Raw genomic sequence first — 22,062 nt, 5'->3', positions numbered from 1 at the left:
ATCGACTAAAATTCACCAACAATTTTTCTTTTGAAGCTAATCTAAATAACAACTAGAAAACAGCCCATACATTATTTTCCTAACTTTTTTTTTCCAGTTCCCTTTGGTTTCAATGAGTAGATAGGGCAATAACTGGATGCTGGAGAGTCTGAGCCCTGTGCTGGCTTCCATAGTTGCACAGCCCTGGACACTGCTTGTCTGCCCCAGTTACCGAGACTGGAATGGAGCTGGACACAGCAGGTTTACTGCTGTGGTTTTACTGGTTTGGATAAAACTGCTGTTCATGCCTATTCAGAGGCTGTTTGGTGGCTTTTAGCTATGCCCTGAGGAACAGGACTGCAGCCTGCTGTGCAGGACTCACTTTGCAAAGAACATCAAGCAAACAGAAAAGTCTAGCAGCCAGCTGATTTGGCTGGTTGTAGAGGGGACAGCAGTAATAAATGTCCTCTCTTCCCAACAGTGCACAGCTGAGATTATTGGCAATTTGATCATTTTACTTGTGGCTCTGAGTATCATTAACTTGGTCTGATACTGTGTGCATTGCAGACAGTGTTTATCAAAGATTTTTCATCAACAGTTTCTCCTCTCTTCCTCTGCTCTTTTCCTTTTGATATCACACTTAAATCAGACAAATGACCCTGTCACCAACATATGCCACGCGGCTGACAAGCAGCTCTTCACACTTGTCGAGTGGGCCAAGCGAATCCCCCACTTCTCTGACCTGACACTGGAAGACCAAGTCATTCTCCTCCGGGCAGGTAACGTCCCCCACCCGTGGCTTCTGGGGCTGTTGGTGGTACCCCCATCCCTTCTCTGGGCTGTGTGCCGTGCCAGCCAGGCTGGACGGTGAACGGGAGGTCCTGAGCTGATCCATTCCTGCTGTCGCAGGGTAAGCAACCCACCCTGAGCCGTGAGGAGCAGTTGGCAGAGGCTGTGGATGGGGCAGTGGTATCTGCTGTTTGTTCCCCTCTTCATGAAGAATGCAGGAGGGCTGGGGGAGAGTGAATAAATGTGTCTTGTTAATGCAATCCCTTTAACTGCTGAACTTACTATGTGTGGGGCACATTAGAGTGTAATGTGTGAAATGATGTAAGAGGTTGCTGATAGAAGAAATAAAGTGTTTGGGGTTTTTTAATTATTTTTTTTTAGGAGGAAAACCCAGAATATTTTCCTTTTTTTTTTTTTTTTGTGGCGCTTTGAGTCATTTACTGCACTTTTGTACTGCTGGTCAGGGTTTGCCACCCCTTGCAGTGTTGGCAAGGGTGCAGCTGGTACCATCTCTTCTGTGAGCTGAGTCTGAAGCCAGCAAGAAGAAACCAGCTGTCCTGCTCCATGTGGATTTTTTTGCTGAACTGCCTCTTATGTCCCAGACACCTTCTCTTGCAGGCTGGAATGAGCTGCTCATTGCTTCTTTTTCCCACCGCTCTGTGTCGGTGCAAGATGGCATCCTTCTGGCCACAGGCTTGCACGTGCACCGCAGCAGCGCTCACAGTGCTGGTGTGGGCTCCATCTTTGACAGGTATGTGGCCTATTTCTGTCATCCCCCAGCAGTGGTGGCTAGGCTGGTTCTGTCTTTCTGCTCTGAATGGGAAACATGTTGTTAGTGAGAGCTAGAGCAAACCCATGATGATTTGGGGCAGAATGAGCTTAGAATGAGGAGGGGAGCTTGACTGGCTTAAAAGCTGAGAATGGGGTGAAAGCACCTTGGAAAGGGATTTGCAGCTGCAGAAGTAGATTCCTGGTTGGGTGTGCAAGGGGAGAGATGCTTCTCTGCCTTCTCTCTAAGGGTTTGCCGTAACTGGATCTAGAGCTAATACCGATCAGCAAGAGCTTTAGGTGGCAAACCCTTAAACCCCAACTTGCTCATGTGGTGACTGAACGCGTACTGTGCCATGCCTGCTCCCCACCTGGCAGGATACCGTGTTACCACTCTTACACAACTGGCACGCATAAGGGCAGTGCCCGTGTTTTGCACAGCGAAATGTGAAGAACCACCCATGTGGTTTTCCCCAAGTGAATGCAAGTTGCTCTCCACAGTCCAAACAGAGCACAGAGGGCATGTGCTGAGCAAAGTGAGAATGGGAATGAATTTGATGCTGAAGTCTATGAATGCTGCCGATGCACGTGTAGAAGAGCGTGATGTGTGGCATGGCTGTGCCTAAAAGCTGCCTCTTCCTGCAGAGAGGAATTGGGGCTATTTCCAGAGCCTGTCCCAGATGCTTTTCAGCTCCCAGCCTTGCTGTCTGCACCTGTCTCTGATTGTCTGTCCACCTGTGTCCCCCACATGCAGGGTTTTGACAGAGCTGGTGTCCAAAATGAAAGACATGCAGATGGATAAGTCGGAGCTGGGCTGCCTGCGAGCCATCGTACTGTTCAACCCGGGTAAGTCTGAGGCCTGGGGCAGTCCCAGGTGACATATAAGCCCTCTGGGCCATGGCAAGCCACAGGCAGGAGGGCTGTGGCAGTGAGCATCAGAACTGCAGACAGATTTGTCCCAGTCCCTGGATGCATGACTAGAGAGCCAGAGTCCTCTCCTGCCCATGCATGAGTCCACCCTGCTGGCAGTGGAGAGGTCCCTTCTGCAGTGATTTCTTCCCTACCTGTATTCTCTTCCTCATCCAGATGCCAAGGGTTTGTCCAGCCCCTCAGAAGTGGAATCTCTGCGGGAAAAGGTCTATGCCACGCTGGAAGCCTACACGAAGCAGAAGTACCCTGAGCAGCCAGGGCGGTGAGTGTCCCCAGGCAAGGCAGGCAGCTCAGAGCGGCACAATTCCCACCCTGGAAAGAGGAGACTGAGGCAGAGGTGTCTGCAGAGGCTCTGCCTGAGCCACCCTCAAAGCAAGGGCAGGACACCAGCCAAAACTGTCCAAGCAGCCCAGCTACCGCAGGCTGGCCTGTCCTCAGTGCCTTAATCCTGGGCCAGAGCCTTCAGGGTGCTGGTGAGATGCAGTTTTCTTGGTTTTCGATCCAATCCTACCCTCTGCTGGCCGAGCTCTCAAAACGCCGGCAGCTGGATCTGTCCTCATCACCTCCAGCCAGGTGGTGTGCCCATAGCATCTTCTGCTGTTTTTGGCTCTGGATGTGGCTGCAGAGCGCTGGAAGCAGGAGGTTTTGGTGGTGATGGTGATGGGGGCAGTCTGCCTGCTGGACCCCCTGGCACCTGTGCCTCAAAACAGGAGGCAGCGGCTGGCAGAGGCGCTGCTGAGGGGTTGTGTACCCTCTTGGGGAGGTTGAGGGGTTTTGAAGGCAGTTTCAAGAAGGATTTCGGTGGCACCATGGAGATGTAAGTCACTAGCTCAAGTCTTTGAGAGAGAATCTGCATGTATCTTTTTTCTTTTTTTTTTTTTTTAAACATTTTAAAAATGCTAAATTCTGTTTTGAAAAGATACATATTCCCTCTACACATGCTGAGAGAAATGGTTATTTTGAAAGCATAGGGGAATCTAAGATGGAGAACTCTCCAAGGCATTTTTGGGGAGGATTTGAGCTCTGCCCTCCTGAACCCCTGGTGCAGGCTTGGAAACGTGTGGGAGAGGGTGGCCAGTGCCTCCTGCGTGCCTCTGACTCTGCTCTCTTCCAGGTTTGCCAAACTCCTCCTGCGCCTGCCAGCGTTGCGGTCCATCGGGCTGAAGTGCCTGGAGCACCTCTTCTTCTTCAAGCTGATTGGGGACACCCCCATCGACACCTTCCTCATGGAGATGCTGGAGACACCCCTGCAGGTCACTTGAGGGTCTGGCCCCACTCTAGCCAGACCCTGGCCCCCCATGCTCCTGCACAGCCTCCCACCCCTCTGCTCTGTGCCTACAAGAGCTCAAGAGATGTCCTCCGCCCTCTGCTCCTCCTCGGTGGGATTGTTGTGGTTTTGTACAGCTGTAAATCACCCCCTCTGACCCTCCCTGGCCTGGCCGTGGTGGGTCACAGAACCTCCGACCAGCTAAACAGTCCCCTGTCCCTCTGTACAGATAATTGCTTTAAATTATTTTTTCACTCTCAATAAAAGCCAACAAAACAAATAAAATAATGAGGCAGGCACTGACTGGAGCTGGCAGAGCAGTGTCCTCTGTTGCTGCGGTCACAGGTCTGGCTTGGAACGGGGCTGAGGGACCTTCCCGAGACTCTTGGGCAGGACCATCACTCAGGATATCACTGTGTGTGCTGATGGGCACAGTCCTCTGGCCAGGACACAGAAGGTATTGTTGCTTCTTGCTCCTACTTAAGGAAAGACCTGGAGAAACTTTCTGCTTTGAATCAGAGCATTTCATTCTACCATCTTAAAAAGAAACTCTTGGACTCTTCAAATTTTTAACTTTTCAAATAATTTAAGAAGTTAGTTTTTAATGTTTTTTTTTCTTTTCTGAGCTAGTCCAGCCGCTGAGAAAACTGAAGTGCTTCATTTAGGTCCAGAATGGAGTATTTTGGGGTGACCCAAACCTGCTGTGCTCATGGATAATTTTTATTTTTCCGAAGCTTTGTGCTTCAGACATTTTTTCTTCCCCCTCTCCACTGAACACAGGCTCTTCAACCCCAGATTTATAATCTCATACCTCCATAAGTGAAACTTGCAGAGAAGGAGAGCACAAGATACTCTAACAAAGCTTGCCTCAAAGGTCTGCTTGATCTTTCCCCTGCTCAAATGGCACTGCTGGATCTTCCCATCACACAGAGTCAAGCGAGTTAAATACTTGAATTTGTTCAATACACGGAGCTTATCCTGGTGGGAAAACATCCTCCCAGGAACCCAGCAAAACTGCCTGTGTTATTATTCATAAAACAGGTGTAGTGTTAAGTGATCTGCCCCTTCTGACCCTCTCAGCAGACAGTGCGGTGAGATGCAGCCATGCTTTGTCTGTCTGCGTGACAGATTGCAATGCTGCCACTCGGGGAAGTTTAGGGGAAAGGAGGAGTGACAACAGCGAAGAAAGAGGGATAAAAATGAAACATTTTGTTAAAACTCCCACACAGGGACATGATTCATTCTCCAGTATTTCATTGTGAAAAGGAGAGAGAGAGAATCAAAAAAGCAGGAGAAAAACAAAAATCCAAAGTTACGAAAACTCATATTCTTTTTTTTTAATGACACTAGAAAAAAACAGGCACAATTTCAAAAGAGGTGAAAACTATTGATTAAGGGGCTATTTTTAATTGAAAATATAATTTTCCATTAAAAGGGGAATGTTTAAAGACAGAAACTATTCGCCCTGTTTATTGTCAAGCCTTTGCCAGAGTTTGAGAGACTGTATACAGGCTGTGGTGGGGTGGGGTCTCAGGTTTGATGGTTTAAATCAAGGAGGGGCTGCGGGAGCTGATGCCACTGTCTGAAGATGGATGATGTGGTATTAATGTTTTTTGTTGAAACATATAGAGGAAAACCTGAGGGTCCTCATGCCTGCAGCAGACTTCTCGCAGAGAAGGTGTCTGAGCGCTGTTTTGGAGCCCCGCAGCACTCGGTGCTAACTCAGGGTGTGCTCTGGGGTGAGCTGCTGCGGCATAGTGGGCTAAGCCAGCTGGAGAGGGCAGGATCCTTCCGTGCCAATAGTGCCGTCTCTTCTCGGAGCTCACGGCCTGTCCTCAGCGTACAGTTGTTGTAGCTGCAATCGTAACGAGTTTACATGGAGCTGCAAGGTTGGAGTTTAATTTGGCCAAGACATCCAAAAGTGCTTTGGGCCATGCTCAAGTGTCTCTGGTAGGGGTTTAATGTAGACAGCACGTGATGCCTCTCAGTGGCTTAATTTGAGTCTATGATGAAGGACTGGGAGTCCCTGATGTTCCATGTTGGCAGAACAGCTCAACGCATGGGCAACAGAGAAAAATAAACTGGACAGAAGAGTGGGATCCAGCACTTAGCCCAGATGACCCTGCGTGTGCCCACTGCAGCCAGTGCAAGTAGAGCTTGCAAGTCCCATGAGCGGTTCACCTCGACTGTCTTGATGCTGATCTCAGTCCACTGCCTGCAATACGAACGGTTGCTTTTTGAAGTTGTAAGTGATGGGATACGATAACCAAGACTGGGCTAGGAAGTCTCAAAGGGGCCACATGTGGCTCCTGGACACCCCTACTCTCAGCAGTCTGCCTCCAGACCGTGGAAAGGTGGTCTCTGGGTTCTGGGCCACGAGGGCTCCAGGCTGCACTCTGAGCAGGGCTTGTCCTCTTTCTCTAGATGACCAGTGGGGTTTTTTGAAAATTCTATGGGCTTGATCACCTGCTTAACGCGCACCCCACCCCACACTCCCTCACCCTATGTCTGGTGGGGCTGCGAGACATGAGACGCAGAGTGTGGCTTCTGTAAATAGGAGACGGCTTGCTCGTCTGAAAGCGTCGCTAGCAGAGAGATGTCCTAGGCAGAGGAAAGACATCACTGAGAAACTGAGCTCTACCTGCAATCATTGAGGTTTGATGTAATCTCCCGGATTTGGTCCTAATCCTCGGATTCCTCATTCATGTTGTGGGCTCCTGTACAATGGTGTCAAAATGCTGCCCCAGAGCAGTGCTTGTCCTAGCCCTGCAAAGCACAGGGGCTCATCTCTGCAGATACCCCAAGGAGCAAATCCCACAACTGTTAGTAATAACTCACTGGTGTAGTTTTCCTTCAGGATGAGTTGTTACAGAAGAGCAGCAGCTTGGCATGGCTGGAGCTTATCCAGTCTGCAGCCCTGCAAGAACTTAATTTTCATAAAATAGTAGAAATCACAATCCTGGGTAAGCCAAAGAAAACAGCTATCCTTGTGCCTACGTTCAGCCCCAGCTTGTGTGGAGTTATAGCTGCACAAAGAATTAAAAAATAGCACAGAAGAACTAAAAAATCAAGAAATACCGAAGTTTAAGTCCCTTCCAGTGAGGCCATTTTTCCTTGCAGACGTGTCATGATGGTGCCTTCAAAATCCAGGCGTCAGCCACTTTTCCGGCATAACAAAGGAGAGCACAACAGGGTCCAGCTACCTACCCTTCCTGCTGAAACCTGTCTCCTCTGAATTTTGCTCTTGCCTGATTACAGTTGCTGGGTCTTTCTACCACTTTGTCTGAAGATTCGGTCGTTGGTTTCCCCATGAAAACCCTCGGAGCCTCGGATTAAGCTCTGCCATTTTTTACTTTGCTCTGAGAATGACTGGTTCAAGGCAAGGTGCTGTATTCTCTTTCCCACCACGCATCGCACTTCACGAGCTTTCTGAGCTGGCAGCAGGTTCCCCCCCACCATGGACAAGCTTTGTTTTAGTGACAAATATTTCAAAGCATTTATTAATTCTGAGTTGCTTGCTCTGTAGTGCTCCATGGAGGGGACTACAAAAAACAGTGGGTTTAGCCACTTACGACGAGGACTTTGGAAAATGAAAAAAACCCCTTAAACTCCATTGCTTGTGCTAAGCTGGATTTTTTTTTTCTCACCCAGAAATCAAGCCAGGGTGTTTTCCTGCCCTGTGTTTGTTTGGGTTCTGTAGTGGCTGTTTCAGTTTCTACTGAAGTTCAACAGCAGCAGTTCTGGATTGGAAATAAAGAAAAAAAAAAACCAAACAAACCCCCCCCCCCCAAAAAGAAAAGCCATGAAGGTTTGAGCTGGTTTGCATTCAGTACAGCTCTGGCCTCCCTGTTTAGTGATTCAAGGGCATGTCCTGTCGACCTGAGATGACTTTCCAACACTGATGGTGTGACTCTGAACTGAGTGCCACCAGCACTGGCCTTTCCTTGAGGACCTCCTGTCTGGGTTGGGCCCTGGACTGCCTTCACCATCATTCCTGAGCTCCACTGAGACTCTCTCTTTGCTGCCTAATTTCTCTGCTCATCCCCTCGCTGTCCCTCCCAGCTCTCTGCTGTCCTATCAAAGGCCCAGGTGGGAAGTTGGGGGGGGGGTGGCGGTGGCTGTGCTGACTTGGTACCTCCTGGAGCACCAGAGCACATGGGGAGGAGGAGGAAGAGGAGGAATTACGCTGATCAAGAGGCACGTGGAGCTCCCCAGAGCTGATGGTGGCAGTGGGAAGCAGTGTGCGTATCCTCTTTCAGGGGACAGAGGCTTTTATTTCATGACGAGGTACATTGTGGTGGAAAGCATGATGCAAAGACAGAGGAGCCCTGATAAATCCCCAGGACAAGGACAAGAACCGACCTGTACCTACCCAAGGCCAGTGGCTGTCTCTTCCTATGCCCTCTGTGCAATTGGCTCTACCCGAGACCCCTTGGTTTGGCAGATTTCAGTGGAAGAGGGGGTGGATTTTATCACCCCGGGGATATTTGACAGCGTTGCGGCTGTGGGCTGGCTCCTGGCTCGCCTGTCTGCCAGGGCTGGCCAGCCCAGCTGGGTGTGCAGCAGCTGGTGCCCATAAAGGGCTGTGAGGGTGGCAGGAAGGAGAGGGTGGTGTGCTTTTTGTGGAGGTAAAGTGGTGTAGAGAGAGGTCTCTGCGTGGTGGGCACGGCTTTGTCTTCTGGGTCAAGCCAGCTTCAGGCATTGAAGGCACCCTGATGATGCTGGCTAAGATGGCCTAGTGCCTCCTGCCCCACGGGAGGTGGCTGGAGCGTGCGTAGGGAAGCACAACTCATAACTTGCCCTCCTCCTTGGTCTCCTGCACGCCTGCTCCTGGGTCCAGCCCTCCCTGCTCCTGCACGGTTCTGCAGCTGCTTTGCTGGGCAGCACTAAGGTGATGTTGGAGGAGGGACCTGACTCCCTGCTCTCTGGACCCCAGGCTGTGACTACCCATCCTCGGAGCTGAGTGCTCTCAACCTCCTTCCAGCGGCCAATGGTGCAGACCTGCTGGTCCACCCCAGCTGTGCAGCACAAAACGTGAGAGCTGGGCAACCCCGGCGGGGCAATGGCTGGGGGAGACGCGCGGCCCCTCTTCCCACGCTGTGGCCTTGTTAATTTGGTAGGCAGCTTCTGTTTAATGTTGTTTTTCCCAGACCACTCAGTTCTTTGTAACACCTGGATGCCTGCAGACCCTCCAGCTAGAAGAAGAAAGCCTCCTCCTGCTTCTCCTCTGCTTTAATTCTCTTCAGCTGCCGGTGCTGCAGGCTGCTGTGCCCAATTCAGCCCTGGGTGAGCTGATCAGGGAAACCCTGGCCCTCAGAGGCTGCAGTGAGCTGGCTGAAATATTCCCCCCATTTTTTGTAGGGCCACTGCCCGAGGTGAATTTCTGCTTTGGGAGTAAGTGTTTTTGGGGTGTGTTTCTTGCATATTTTACTATGAAGGGTGGCATCCCCACCCCACGGGGCTGACCCCAGCTGCATAAGGAACATCTACAGCCCTGCGGGTGGGGTGGGATGGGATGGGGTGGCTGTGCTGGTTTGCACATGGAAGGAAGAGCACTGCGGTGCCTGGAGTGCCTGGTCACGCTGCAGTCCTTGCTGGGCTGGTGTCTTGGCACTGTGGCTTCGATAGATCTGGCTACCCAGAAACCTGGCTGGAGCTGCTGGGAGACCTTCAGGAGAGACAAAGACGGAGGCATCAGAGCCTGGTGCCTACCTGCTGCAGCTCAGCCTTCCTGGATGTGAGGGATCAGAGCTGTTTCACGCTGACCTGTGCGATGGTACCAGTGCTCCCAGTGTAGTACATACAGCGGGGCTGCCCCAGGACCCTGCTTCCCTCTCCCATGGGATTTTGGCAGGGTGATGATCCACCCCTGTTAACCTGTGGCCTCTCTTCTTCCTCCCAGTCCCTGCATCACCCACGTCATCTGGGCGTGGGGAATGCGTGGTGATGAGGATACCCCACAGAGAGAGGCTGGGAGCGCTCCTACCCCTGGGTGCCAAGGTCACCAGTGACCACAGGAGGTGAGGCCCCTAAAAACCTTCTGTCCTCCAACGAGTCAGTAGCCGGTCCCTCGCAGCTCTGCAGCCGGTTTCTCCCCCCGCCAGCTGGAGAGAAGGGGACCCGGGCCTCCTCCGAGCCGCTGCCCAGGCTGCTCCGGCAGCACCAGGTACGGGGTGGGGGGGTTGTGAAGTTCCCCGAAAAATAGCGAATCCCCACCTCGGACAGGAGAAAAGGGGAGATTCCGGCTGGACGGGGAATCGCCGGGGCTGCGGGAAGGCTCCAAGTTTCGGCTTCCCCAGCCGGGCGGGATCTTTCCTCCGCGGGTTTCCCCTTCCCGAAACCGATGAGGTTTGGCGTGGCAGGAGCGGCGCTTTCCCGGGGCCGCCTCCGCTTGCGGTACCGGTACCGGACCGGCCCCTGCTCGGCGCCAGCCGCCGCCGACCCCTCCGGGGCAGCTCTCCCGCTTTGTTGTTTTTTTTTTCTTGTTTGTTTGTTTGGTTGTTTGTTTTTTTGTTTGTTCTTTGGTTTTATTTTGTTTTGGTTTTCCCTTTTTTCCTCCGCTCTCAGCACTCATTTTTCCTTAACCGCTACGGAGCGGCGGAAGCCAGGCGCCCGGAGCGATGCGCAGCGCGGGGGAGCGCATCCCGCCTGGCCCAGGGACCGGCTTTCCCAAAAAAAGAACTCCTGTCCTGGGCTCCTCCTGAAAGGAGAAGCTGATTTTCAGCCGGTTTCACTACCGAGAGAGCTACGGTGGCGGGGCACCACCCTCCACCCTTTTTTCTTTTCCTTTTTTTTTTTTTTTTGCCCCCTTTTCTTCTTTTTGACTTGCTTTCTAAGAAAAATGAAGAAGACAAAAAAAAAAAAAAAAAAAAAGCCGCGGAGCAGGGCCGGGGGCGGCCCGGCCGTGCCCCCCGGAGCCCTCGAGGCGTGGCGGGGCCGGTGCCTGCAGCCAGGCAGGAGAGCCGGGAGGAAACTTATTTCGAGTGAGGTGGAGAGGGTGGGTGGGTTGGCAGGGGGGTCGGCCAGGGAGGTATCAGCTCCGGGAAATGTGCCGGGGCAGCAGGCAGACGGGCGCTTCCCCGCAGGTTGGTCCGTTCCGTTCCGCTCCGTTCCGTTCCGGAGCCGTCCAGGGCGCCGGGGCTCGGCTCCCCAGCCCGAGGGGACTTTGGAGGGGTGTCCCAGCCCGGAGCCGGTGGCCTGCGAACACCTCTCCCCTCGGCTCCGCCGCCCGGGCTGCCCCAGGTAAAGCCGCCGAGCCCCACCGACGGCTGCCCCGCGTCCTCCCGTCCCGCTCCCTGGGGGGTGGGGGGCGCCGGGATCGGCCCCCTCCACATCGGGGGCTGGTGGGACGCTGGGAGCCGGGGTGTGTGGAGGGGAGTGTCTCCCACCGAAGGGAGAGGAGGGGGGCGGGGGGCTGAGCCCGGGCTGTGTTGGCAGGCGGGCGGCGCAGCCCCCTCGCCCGGCCCGGCTCCCCACCATGCTGGACGGGCTGAAGATGGAGGAGAGTTTGCAGAGCGCCCTGGACCCCGCGGCCCCCTTCTCCTCCCTGCTGGGTAAGTCCAGGGACCCCCCTCACCCCCCACCCCAGCGTGGGGCACGGAGGAGGTGGGGGGAGCTTTGCCCCCCGTCTCGTTTCCCTGCCCGGCGCCGCTCCCTTCGCCCGGGCAGTCCCGACCCTTCCCCGCTCCCCTCTCGTTCCGACACCGCATTAAATTGTGTGTGTGTACCTCTCCCACCCTGTGCAGCGAAGGCTTTTCCTTCGTATCGAACAACAAATAGTTTTATTTTTTATTTTTCTTTTTTTTTCCCCACATCGATTTCAAACAATCGCCCTCTTCCCGAGCTGCGGCTCTGCTGCCGCCTTTCCAAAAGGAAAACGAAATTGGGGCCGATGTCCCCCCTCCCGGAGCTCCCCTAAGGCACGGGTCCTCCCCGCATGCCGCACCAGCTCCCCGCACACCCTCAACCCCCCCCACTCAAGACCCACCATCCTGCGTGGGGGTGAAAGCCAGAGCAGCCGGACCCCTCCGTCCACCCCTTCACCCACCCCTGCCCCCCGGGTCCTTCCCCGCAGGCACAGCCGTGACCCCCAAGTCGGTGTGCGAGGGGTGCCAGCGGGTCATTTCGGATCGGTTCCTGCTGCGCCTGAACGATAGCCTGTGGCACGAGCGCTGCGTCCAGTGCGCGTCCTGCAAGGAGCCTCTGCAGACCACCTGCTTCTACCGCGACAAGAAGCTCTACTGCAAGCTGGACTATGAGAAGTAAGTGTGTCCCTCCCCAGCTTGTCCCCCTACACCCCTCGGTAAGGCCTCCTTGGCTCCCACTGCCCTCCGAGGCCCAGCGCCCTGCCGAAAGCGCAGGGGGCTTGGCGTCCCCCCACTTCCCCTGCCCCGTGCATCCTGAGAGACCCTGGCCTTCCAGCGCTGTGTGGCGACTTTTGCTTCTCCCGTACAGCCTCCTCACACCCCAGGTCTCCCCGTTTTTTTTTAGAGGCGTTTCATGGTGCTCGGTTTCTGCCTTGGGAATTTAGGTGAGCCCGGGGCTGCTGAGGGACGAGGCAAAGCATATTCCCATCTTCTCCGGCTTTATTTTCCTACCGAGTGTCCGCAGGAGAAGCGTTATGTCCTCCCTGACCCGCTCCTGGCCAGGGATATTTTCCTAATATCCCCACAGGCAGGGCAACGCTGTTGCTCCCTGCGGGGCAGATGGGGAAACTGAGGCACCCGGCAGGGAGCAGGGAAGGCCCTGCTGGATTCGGAGTGTTTACTATCGCGCGCTGGAGGCTTTGTGGGGCTGCGACGGAACAGGGAATTTGGATGTTGGCAGTTAAAGCTTCCAGCCCCAATGCTTCCCCTTTGGCAAGTGTGGGGCTGGGGGGAAAGAAATGATGAGAAAATTATTTTTCTTTTTTATTTTTCTAGAGAAAAACCTTTCCATTGGGAATGGAGAGAAGGCTGTTGAGTCTTTCCTTTCCTGCAGCTGCTTTCTTTTTTTTCTGCTCATCCCGCTCTTGCCGTCCCTACCGGACCCCACTCCCTGGCCGGGTTTCAGAGTTGTTAAATTTGTGTTGCCCTCCGGGCTGGTGGTTTCTCGAGGAGGGTGTAGATGGGGGGAGCTGCATCCCTTGCTATGGCGATAGCACGGCTGCTGGAGCCCCACAATTTAAATCCCAAGTCGCTGTTTTATGAGAAAACCGTCATCGGCGACGCTCTCGTCCCTGGCCTTCGGCGGGTCGGCAGGCGTGCCGGGGGCTAGCCCGGCTCCAGGCCTTTTTAAAGTTTTTTCCTTTAAGTCCCGTATTGTGGGTCTGAGTTTAATCACTATGGATACAAGGCAAATTGAAAGCAGAATTTGTGCGCGTGACCTTGTTTTCAAATGTTTACGAAAGAGCGGAAGAATTAGCTGCTGCGAGAGTGGAAAGGGGAGCGCTGCGTTATGGGGGATTTTTTTAGGCAAAAATTTGTTGAGATCGGGTGCGCTGCTTGTTTGTCTGTATAAATTTGTCTACCGGTTCCCATACACTTCCAACACAATTTAATTCGCATTTTCGGCTTTGTCAGTGCCTCCATTTGGAGCATTAAGGGGAAATTGGGGTGATTATTACCGCAGAAACTCCTTTCCAGCTTGTGGGTTTTACTCTCTGTGCGTTCAGCTGTGGCTTCGGAGCACTGGAAGCCGGCTCCAACCCGAAACCGTCCTCCGATGTCTCTTGGCCGTGAAAGAAATCGGTGCCACAGTTGGCTTCTTGCTGTGTCCATCTCACTATCGGGTTGGACAAAGATGATTGCGGGGGAAAAAAAAAAAAAAAATGCCAAAAATATTTTCTAGGCTCCGGCGGTGGTAGTAGCGTTTATCCCAGTGATTTCCCAGCTGCGTCCGGGTTGGTGACTTCTGCTTGGGCCAGGGAGCGGGCTCTGCGGCACCCTGAGGTGGGATGGTTTTAGCCCTGAAGTGCTGCTGGCCTCTTCCGCTGCTGCACCTCTCCGCCCCTTGCCTCATGTTGTTGTCCCCTTGAATTTTGTTTTATTTTATTTTTTTGTCCATCCCCCGGTGAGGCTCTCCACCGTGCCAGCAGTGCGATAGCAAGAACGCAGGGCAGAGTCGCAAAAGAGACGCTTTCTTCAGGCTCTGCAGAGCTTTACGTGCGACTCTGTATTTAACAAAAACCCCTCTTTCTTTGCCCAAACTGGTTGTCCTGTCTTTGGGCTGAGCCCTTTCTCCGCCGTGGTGCCGATACTGGGGGCTTTCCACGCGAAACACGCAGGGGAAGAGCTGCTGCTCTTGAACTGAGCTAATTATTTCGAGCCGAGAGCTGGTTAATTATCGCGGGCGACTGATGCTCCTTGCGCAGCGCGATGGTGTGAAGTGGCCGCTCCTGCCTGCAGCACCGGTGGTCGCACCAGCGGAGCCGAGCGCGGGGGGCCTCTCCGTCGGCACCACGGCGCTCGCCAGGTGGGAGGGCTGGGGTGTCCGCGTGCAAAATGCCGGTGCTGGGGGTGTTGGGGAAGCAGTCAGGATCTGACCTGCCAGCGTTGTGGTGGTGGTTGGGGTGGTTTTTTGTTGTTTTTTAAATTTTTAAAGTTTTGTTGGTTTTTTTGTTTTTTTTTTTTTTTTTTTAATCAAAAGCAGGGGTTTCTCTTCCAGATGGTGGCTGTTGGGGTGTTTTACCAGAGATGAGTAGGTGCAGTATTTTCTGACGCTTGCCTTCGCTCTCTCGTTTATCACGAGGCTGCAGAGGGTTAATGACGGAGCGTGAGACGGCAGAGTTATGCCTTTAGTTATAAATACGCCTGCGGAAAGTGTTACGGATGGCTTTAAGCGAGCATCTGACTTGCCGGACTCTAGAAATTGAGGAATCATTTATTAAAACAGATGTTTTACATTTCTTTGTCTTTCATAAAGAGGAAGACCTTGGGAGAGGACCTGGAGAGGGATGGATTAAAAACCGGGGATGCCAGGCAGGGTCTCGGCATCTCTTTGGGGTGCCCAGGGCCGCGGCATGGGACCCACGGGTGGTTCAGACAACAACGCTGGCTGGGGGCTTGGAGGGCCAGGGGTCACTTTTGGGCTGATTTCCCCTGCACTGACCGGGAGGGCTCCTGGGGAGGGACCGCTTGAGCTCGTGCCCCTGGGACGACATCTATTTGGGGCAGAGGACGTTCGTTACGGAACATCCTGAATCCCGCGGCAGCCCCCGGCGCTTGTCCAAACCTGATAAGTCTCAACTATGACAAGGTTCAGGCTTTGCCCTGGCCGGCTCCCTGACTGCGAGGTGGCCCCAGATGCGTCCCGGCTGTGGGGCCCCCGCGTTAGTGACCAGGGGGATGGGCTTTTGTGGTGGTAGATTTGAGGGGGGGACGACAACGGCAAACCTGGCCATACATGGGGAGTTGTGCTGGGAGTGATGGGAAGAGTGGGGCTTGTGAAGGGGGCTTGCCCTGGGGGCTCGAAATCTGCGTGAGGATGGGAATGGCTGAGCCCCACTCGCACAGAGGCGTTTCACGGTGGGCTTGCCATGGGACAACCAGCACCAGAGCCATAGGGAGGACCTGGAGTCGTGGGGACATCTTAACCCCAAAGCCCCACCATGGACGTGCAGAAAGCCCCCGGCCGGTTCAGGGGGCCGGGAGCGCTGACAGCGGTGCGGTCGTGACGGGGGGCGCAGCTGGGGAGCGTGGCGACGGCGGGACGGCTTGGCACGTCCCCAGCCACGGCGCAGAGCCTCGGCCCCAGCCCCGGCTGGCAGGAGCAGATGGCCAGCACATCTCGGAGCAGGCCTGGCATGTGGGCGCCGGCAGCGGAGGGGCGGCCGCAGCCCCCGAGTCGCCGCCGCCGTGCCGGGCTCCCTGGCCGAGGGAGGCAGTTGTGTGATGCTCGCCCTGTCTTCGCACGGCTTGAGGGCTCTGTGCCGTTGCCAGCTTCTGCGCCGTTGCTGCAAAGCTCCTTCTGCTTGGCGGGCGATGTGAAATCCCCTGCTCCTGGAGTCATGGGGTTGTGTGGGTGCCTCCTCCTCCTCCTCTTTGAATTAAAACGAGGAGGCTCATCCAGCTGCGAAGGAGAAAAAAAAAAATTCTTCCAACTTCTGAATGCGTGCAAAAGAAAACGCATGTGAAGAAACTCATTGGTGTTGAGTTTTTAAAATCATGCCTGTCTGGCAGCTGCTGCCATGGAGGAGAGAAGGGGAAGAGATTTAAAGTGTGGTGCCTGTTTATCTTGCTTAATGCGGGTGATGAACGTAATTGCGCAATTAGCTGCAAACTATGGCGCTGCTTCCCTAGCCTGGAAGGGTTGCGAGGAGGTGATCCCAATGGATTGAACGAATAAGGTGATGCCAATGCTGAATGCTTTAGGGCAACCTGATCCCTGTGCTGGAAATTCGCAGTCCCTGGAGAAATGGGACTTCTTGCTCCTCTTGTGGCTGATGGGAGAGAACGGTCCCTCCAGAGAGCCACGGGTCAGCCCAGCTATGGTGCAACCTGTCCTCTGGCAGTCCTTTTTCCTTCTTAGAGGGGACCCTGTGGAGATGGTTGGGTTTCTCCAGCTGGTCAGGGGCTGAGGGCAGTCAGGCTGGCCTAGATGGGGTAGCAGAGCATGTGGAGGCTCTGCGGCATGATGTCCCTCTTGCCGGTTTCTCTTTCCCCATCCCTCAACCTTTTCTTCTAATGCTTCCCGTCCTTCTTGCCTGCTCTCTATCCCCATCCAATGCCTCGTCTCCCCTAGCAAACCCCTGTCTGTCCTCAGCCCCTTTCCCACAGCTCCCGGAGGAAGCGCGCTGACTTTTTGCTGGCTGGGCTGAGCATGGCTCTGAGGCAGCCAAATCTGATCCCGTCCCCTCTGGGGATGTGGTGGTGGGTACCGCGGGGCTGGGACCAGGCGCCGGTCCTTTGTTTTTTTGTTATTAAGTTGCCTTGTTGTGCTGGCGGGGGGGCGTGGAAAGCAGGGAAGCAGCGGGATGCAGCGATGAGAGGGGCGTTAGGGAGGCTGCTGCGGGATCCGTGCTGGAAACACCAGGCAAGCAAAATAAGCCTTGTCCCTGCCATGGCCACCCCCATCCTTCCGCTCGTGGGGCTCCCCCTTTCCAAAGGGAGCAGAGGGGAGATCTGGCATCTTGCCCCTTCCCCCTGCCCTTAATTAGATTTGTGCCTTACAAGTAATGTTTCATAGAAAGGCCTGCAAGGGAGCGATATTTGGCAGCTTGGGAGCGAGGCAGCCGAATATACTCCATCATCTGTCCCTCCATGGTGGGGACAGGGGTGGCTTTGGGGTCACCCTTTCTCCTGCCCATCAGCAGCAGCCCTGGCATCCCTCTGGGGTGGGTCGCCGTGTGTCGGTGCCAGCAGAGCTGGGACCTAAGCATCCTTGGAACCCTCTGTGGTTTCTGCCATCTTATTTCAGACCTGCAATGATTATTTTTTTTTCCCCCCTTTTTCTTTTTCTGCTCTCATGGCACAGCACTCCCTGATCAGCCCTGGATGGGGTGCTTGAAGCTGGGGGAACTGCTTCAGATCTTTGTAGTTCCACTCAAGGCGCCGAAGAGAGATCGGCTGGGAGAAAGAAAGGGGGGTTTGTTTCGGTTTGATGAGAATTTTGTCTCCACCAGCTGGAGAGACAGCTGGGGTCCTCTCCTGCCCCGTCTCGCCAGCCCTTGCCTTGCCGGTTCTTCACCTGCTCGCAGCCTCCAGGATTAAATGCCGAGCCGTGGGTTTAAGAAAGCCCGCAGTTTGGTTTCCTGCTCGGTCCTTCTTTTGGGGAGCTTTCCGGCAGGGTCTAAACCCCATGCTGCGGTCACCCCCAGCCAGTTTCGGAGAGGTTGGTGGCCTCGGGTGGTGGCCAGTGCTTGGGCAGGGAGTAGCCGGAGGGACCCCGAAGCACCCTCTGCCTTGGAGGGAGAGAGGGGACTTTTAGGGATGAGGGTTGCTCTCCACTTCTGCTCGCAAGGGTGCAGGTCCTGCTTCTGGCCGAGGAGGGGGAAAACCCAGTGGTTTGAATCAGGTTTGGGTCCGAATTCCCCGCTTCTGGCGAACCCAACAGTGTGCAGCCAAGGGGAGGTACTCAATACAGTCCGTGTCCCAGATATTTTTCTTCTCAAGATGCTCTTTGTCCCTTTGTGCTCCATTTTGTCTCTGGCTCGTGCCCTCTGCAGACACAAACGCGGGGTGGGCACAGGGGCATCCTCTGTAATAGGAGTAAAGAGCTTTAAAGCAGGGAGAAAATATTTTGATTTTATGAGGGTGAAATACTAGGGTTGATAAAAAATGTGTATATTTTTTTTTCCCCATAAATGTGTTTTCACAAGAAATTAGCGTTTCTGTGTAGTTGTAAGAGACTTCAGAAGGGAAAGGTGGGGGAACTAACGGTGCTCCCTGACGTGGCAAGCACCGCGCAGAGGTGTGTGAAAGCCTACAGCCACAGTTATGGTCGCCTGTAACTTCAGTTTTGTTCCCCAGTACTTTTAACCTGGAAGGACTCCTGCCCAGGCAGGAGGAAGCCAGCTGGTCCCTGGGTGTCTTCTCCTGGTGCAGCTGGTCCTCAGGGGAATGGATGCACCCGGGTCATCTCGTGTGTCTCTGCAAAACCTGCAGGCATCTCATTGCAGCTCTGTTTGAGGTTTGTTTGTTTTGGGTTTTTTTTGTTGGTTTTTTTTTTTGGGGGGGGGAGGGTTTGTTTGGTTTTTTTTTTTTAAGATCGTCAAACCTTGGTTGCCCAGGAGAGGGGTTCTGTAATCCCTGGCTTCCCACCCCAAATATTTACAGACAGACAGATCTTGAAGCTTTTGCAAAAGGCATGGGGCAGGGTGACTGCTGAGCAGTGCCGTACCAGGGCTGCACGGGTCGTAGGGGTGTGGTGTTGGGCTGGTGACACCCATCTCTGTGTATTTGGGGGGGTTTCTATCAGAGGGTTCTGTCTTCTGGCTTATCTGTTTTGCTAGGATCTTATTGACAAAAGAACAATTTCTTCAGCTCATCAGGGATTCTTCAGGTGCTCCACATTTTGTAGGCTGGCTGGCTGAAAATGGTGTTTTCTCCCACAAAGATTTCATTTTTTTTTTTTTGGGAGGATGAAGTGTGTATTTCTCAATATAGGGGTGAAATCGCATCGTGCTTAGTGCAAACAGTTTATTTTCTCGTACCGCACTGTGTGCTTGCATGTGCCTGCCTGTTTTCAGTAGAGCATTTCCCACGCCCAGGGATATGATCCTGTTTTGGGATCAGGTCTCCTGCGTTGGTGCCTGGTCTGGCTATGATGGGCCATGGCCGCACACAAGAGAAAGAGCGGAGACTTGGCTCTTTTACCCATGAAATGGAGCTGGAAAGACAAATCTAGCTAAAAAAGGCTTAGTTGGTCATTGCAAGTGCTTTGAGCATCTTGCTGAGCGAGTTTGAAGGCTGGGACTGAATTCTCAGTCACTTTCTAGATTTGTCTAATTTTTACGTCATGTTTGCCTGTGTGTGTTCCACCTTGGGCTACCTTTGACCAAAGGTGACCAAGAGTTGGTGTTGTAGAGATACCAGCTTCTCCCAGGCATTGTTTAAGTAGGAGAACCACTCTCCTCTGTATCCTGATACATCCTGACAGGCAGTGATGCTTCCCCTCGTCGTAGGATTGCTGAGGCTCTGTGGCCACGGACGAAAGGTTCGCCCTGTGCTGAGACATCCTATTCTTCCTCGGGGCGAATGCCTTGGAGGGCAGAGCGTGCCTGAGGAGGCCTCCTTGGCCAATGCTTGTGCTTTGCATTGATCCTTCCCAGCTGTCCCCCTGTTGCTGTCATCTGTACGTTGTCTCTCGCCACTCCTTACCCCTCTCCTTCCCTCATGGGCTTCATTTCCTAACACAGCTCTTAGGGAGAGCTTTCTGTCCTTGACAGCGGAACAAATCCCTTTTCACGCGACCATCACTCCTCTGCCCATTGTCCTCCGCCCCTGCCGCCACCGTGCAAAATCTCCCTCCCCTCCTCTGGAATGATAAACACCGTTGCGGTGGGGCAGTGAGCCCCTGAAATCCCTCTAGGCAAGGTCCCCTGCCCCGTGAGGGACCAAAGCAGGGTCTTAAAAGCACAGCAAGAGGTAACAGTGATTCCTGGAGAAGAGGTTTGTTTGAGATGGTTTGGATGCGATTCGTCTCTTTGGGAAGTGCATCCTCTCCTCTGGTTTTGCGCTGCAGAGCTGCTGAGGTGAACCTGGAGCCTCTGTCTACCGAGGACTCAGTCTTCCCTGTCTGGGGCCGAGGGGGCCATGTTATAAGTTGATTTTTCACTGCGTAGGTCACCCAAGACAGCTAAGCAGGAAGAGGGAAGGAATTTTTCTCTTTGCTATTGAAAGCTCAGAAAAGCTTTGGCAGGAAAAATTTGGAAAAGGGAGAGAAATAGGTTATGGGACCTGAAGAGAGTTCTCAGATGCAGCAATTTTTTTATTTGAAAGAGTCAGTGTTGTCATTTCTTCCCCTTAGTCCCTGCCATCGTAAAAACATAGGGATGCTTTGGTTGTCAGAATTTCTGCTCAGCATTTGCCAACTCTGTTAACAGTCTTTATTCCTGGAAAACAGCGTCTTAGCTATGTAAAATGTTGCTAACTTCTGCAGTAATGTGTCTAAGATCTTAAGGTCTCTTCCAACGTAAATGGTTTTATGATTCTAAAGGGGAGGAGGGAAAAGCAACATGGGAAACGGCCCATGTTCGCAATTCACTCCACAGTGGTGGCTTTGATGCTGTTGGATGAATAAATTCACAGATGCTGATAGTGGAGGTGGCTGTTGGGCCTTCTGATCTGGACAGTTGTCAAGGTGCAACCCCAAAAATCTTGGCCAGTGATTTCTGTGTGAAGCCCATATTTGGGATTGCCCTACAATGCACTTCTGGGGCATCTTTTTCATTACTGACCGTAGAGAAGACCATCCAGGCAATAGAAGAGGAGGGAACGGCAGGTGTGCATCGGGGGTGTGAGACCCCAGCCCTGTGCTGAGTGTTGAGGATGGGGTGACAGTCTTCTCTCTGCTTGCAAATCACTTTCTGTAGGCTCCTGCAAGGGCTGAGGGGGAGGAAGAGGCTCCTCTGGAGCACATGGTTTGGCCAAGCCAAGGTCTGGATTGCCTGATGGAGATGCTGAACTCCAGGTCTTGGCTGCAGGGATGGCTGAGAGTATCTTGCTCTCTTGAACTGTATCCTTAAACCCAGCCATCCTCTTGACTTGGGTGCCTGCGTTCTCTGGTGTGGTGGGATGGGTCAGGCTCATGTGCCTTGAGCCTCGCTTGTGCCGAATGGGTGGCCAGCTGGGCTGGCAATGGAGAACTGAAATACTGAATTATGTATATCTCAGCATCTCCGCTGCCGGGCAGAGCACTGGAGTGGTATCGAGCAGATCCTTTTAAACACCGATGTGGACATGGGATGTTGGTTAGGAAAGCCATTAAGTGTTTGAATCTTCTTAATGCCTGCTCAGGTGAACATTACTCCTTCCTTCTGCATCCATAATTATGAAAAGCTGAAAGAGCTCAATGGACTGGCTTAAAAGTTTAATGAAGCTTAAAGTCTTGTAAGTTGGGCTCTTGAGTCTGAGCTTGTTTCAGCTCTGGCCCTACGAAGAAGGGTTAACCAGAAAGCAGGAGAGGTTTCCTGCAGACATTACCTCAAGAACATTAAAACTCATGTTGATGGGAGGTTCTGTTATGGAGAAGGATTAGGAGAAAGTAATGGAAGAGGAGGTCCGGGGTGGGTGAAGGGTCCTGCGTGGGAAAGTAGGTCCAAGTGAGGTGTTTGTCCTTGGCAGGGGAAAGCTGCCCATGACAGGGACGAGATTGTCTGGCTGCTGCTGTGTGGGGTGCGTGTGTGACGGACACCCTCCGCTCTGCAGCTCCAGACCTGGGTGGTGCTGATGGATGGGTGCCAGGGCGCAGCAGGATCCAGGGGGCCCACCCGCTCTGCCTGGCATAACACGCTTCTCGCAGCGCCCGCCGGAGATGCTCTGGGCTGGTGAGGGTTGCCGGTGTGCTTGTTCCTGACTGGGTCCTAGCAAGAGTCAAAGTGTCTGTGCCCTTGGCAGGGTGTTTGTGGGAGTTTCCTCTGCAGCACCAAACCCATCTTTGCGCCTTTTTTTGGCTGGTTGAGATGTGGAACCGAGACCCTGAGCAGTCCATCTCTCCAGATGTGCTGTTTTGTGAATCTGCCAGATCCTGTTTTTAGTTTCATGGTGAGGGTTTGCAGAAGGAAAGACCTCTGGCCGAGCACACTGGGGTCCTGCCCGCTCCCAATGCTTTGCCTTTCTCCTCCTCTGGCCTCGTGGCAAAACTGTAGCTCTTTATGACTGGAGTGAGGGTGGAAGAAACATGGTCAATGC

General features: G+C 53.5%; 2 protein-coding genes across 3 annotated transcripts in view; both read left to right on the top strand.

Moving 5' to 3' along the window:
* RXRG (retinoid X receptor gamma) overlaps positions 1-4,041 on the top strand; it is a 52,945-nt gene extending 48,904 nt beyond the window's left edge. For both annotated transcript variants that reach the window (XM_086753719.1, XM_086753720.1), the window contains 5 exons: positions 629-758; positions 1,387-1,519; positions 2,291-2,382; positions 2,623-2,728; positions 3,581-4,041. In XM_086753719.1, the coding sequence (XP_086609845.1) occupies positions 629-758; positions 1,387-1,519; positions 2,291-2,382; positions 2,623-2,728; positions 3,581-3,728 (609 nt within the window). In that variant the 3' untranslated portion in view covers positions 3,729-4,041. The remainder of the gene's footprint in view (positions 1-628; positions 759-1,386; positions 1,520-2,290; positions 2,383-2,622; positions 2,729-3,580) is intronic.
* Positions 4,042-10,616: 6,575 nt separating this feature from the next.
* Positions 10,617-22,062, top strand: part of LMX1A (LIM homeobox transcription factor 1 alpha) — a 42,189-nt gene continuing 30,743 nt past the window's right edge. Inside the window, exons 1-3 of the mRNA XM_086753583.1 lie at positions 10,617-10,716; positions 11,171-11,286; positions 11,808-11,994. Of these exons, the coding sequence (XP_086609709.1) occupies positions 11,211-11,286; positions 11,808-11,994 (263 nt within the window). The 5' untranslated portion in view covers positions 10,617-10,716; positions 11,171-11,210. The remainder of the gene's footprint in view (positions 10,717-11,170; positions 11,287-11,807; positions 11,995-22,062) is intronic.

The sequence above is a fragment of the Chlamydotis macqueenii genome, chromosome 8 (genome assembly GCF_036417535.1).
Source record: "Chlamydotis macqueenii isolate bChlMac1 chromosome 8, bChlMac1.mat, whole genome shotgun sequence".
NCBI lineage: Eukaryota > Metazoa > Chordata > Aves > Otidiformes > Otididae > Chlamydotis > Chlamydotis macqueenii.
Note: the sequence above shows the minus strand (reverse complement) of the source record. Positions and strands in the feature narration are given on the sequence as shown.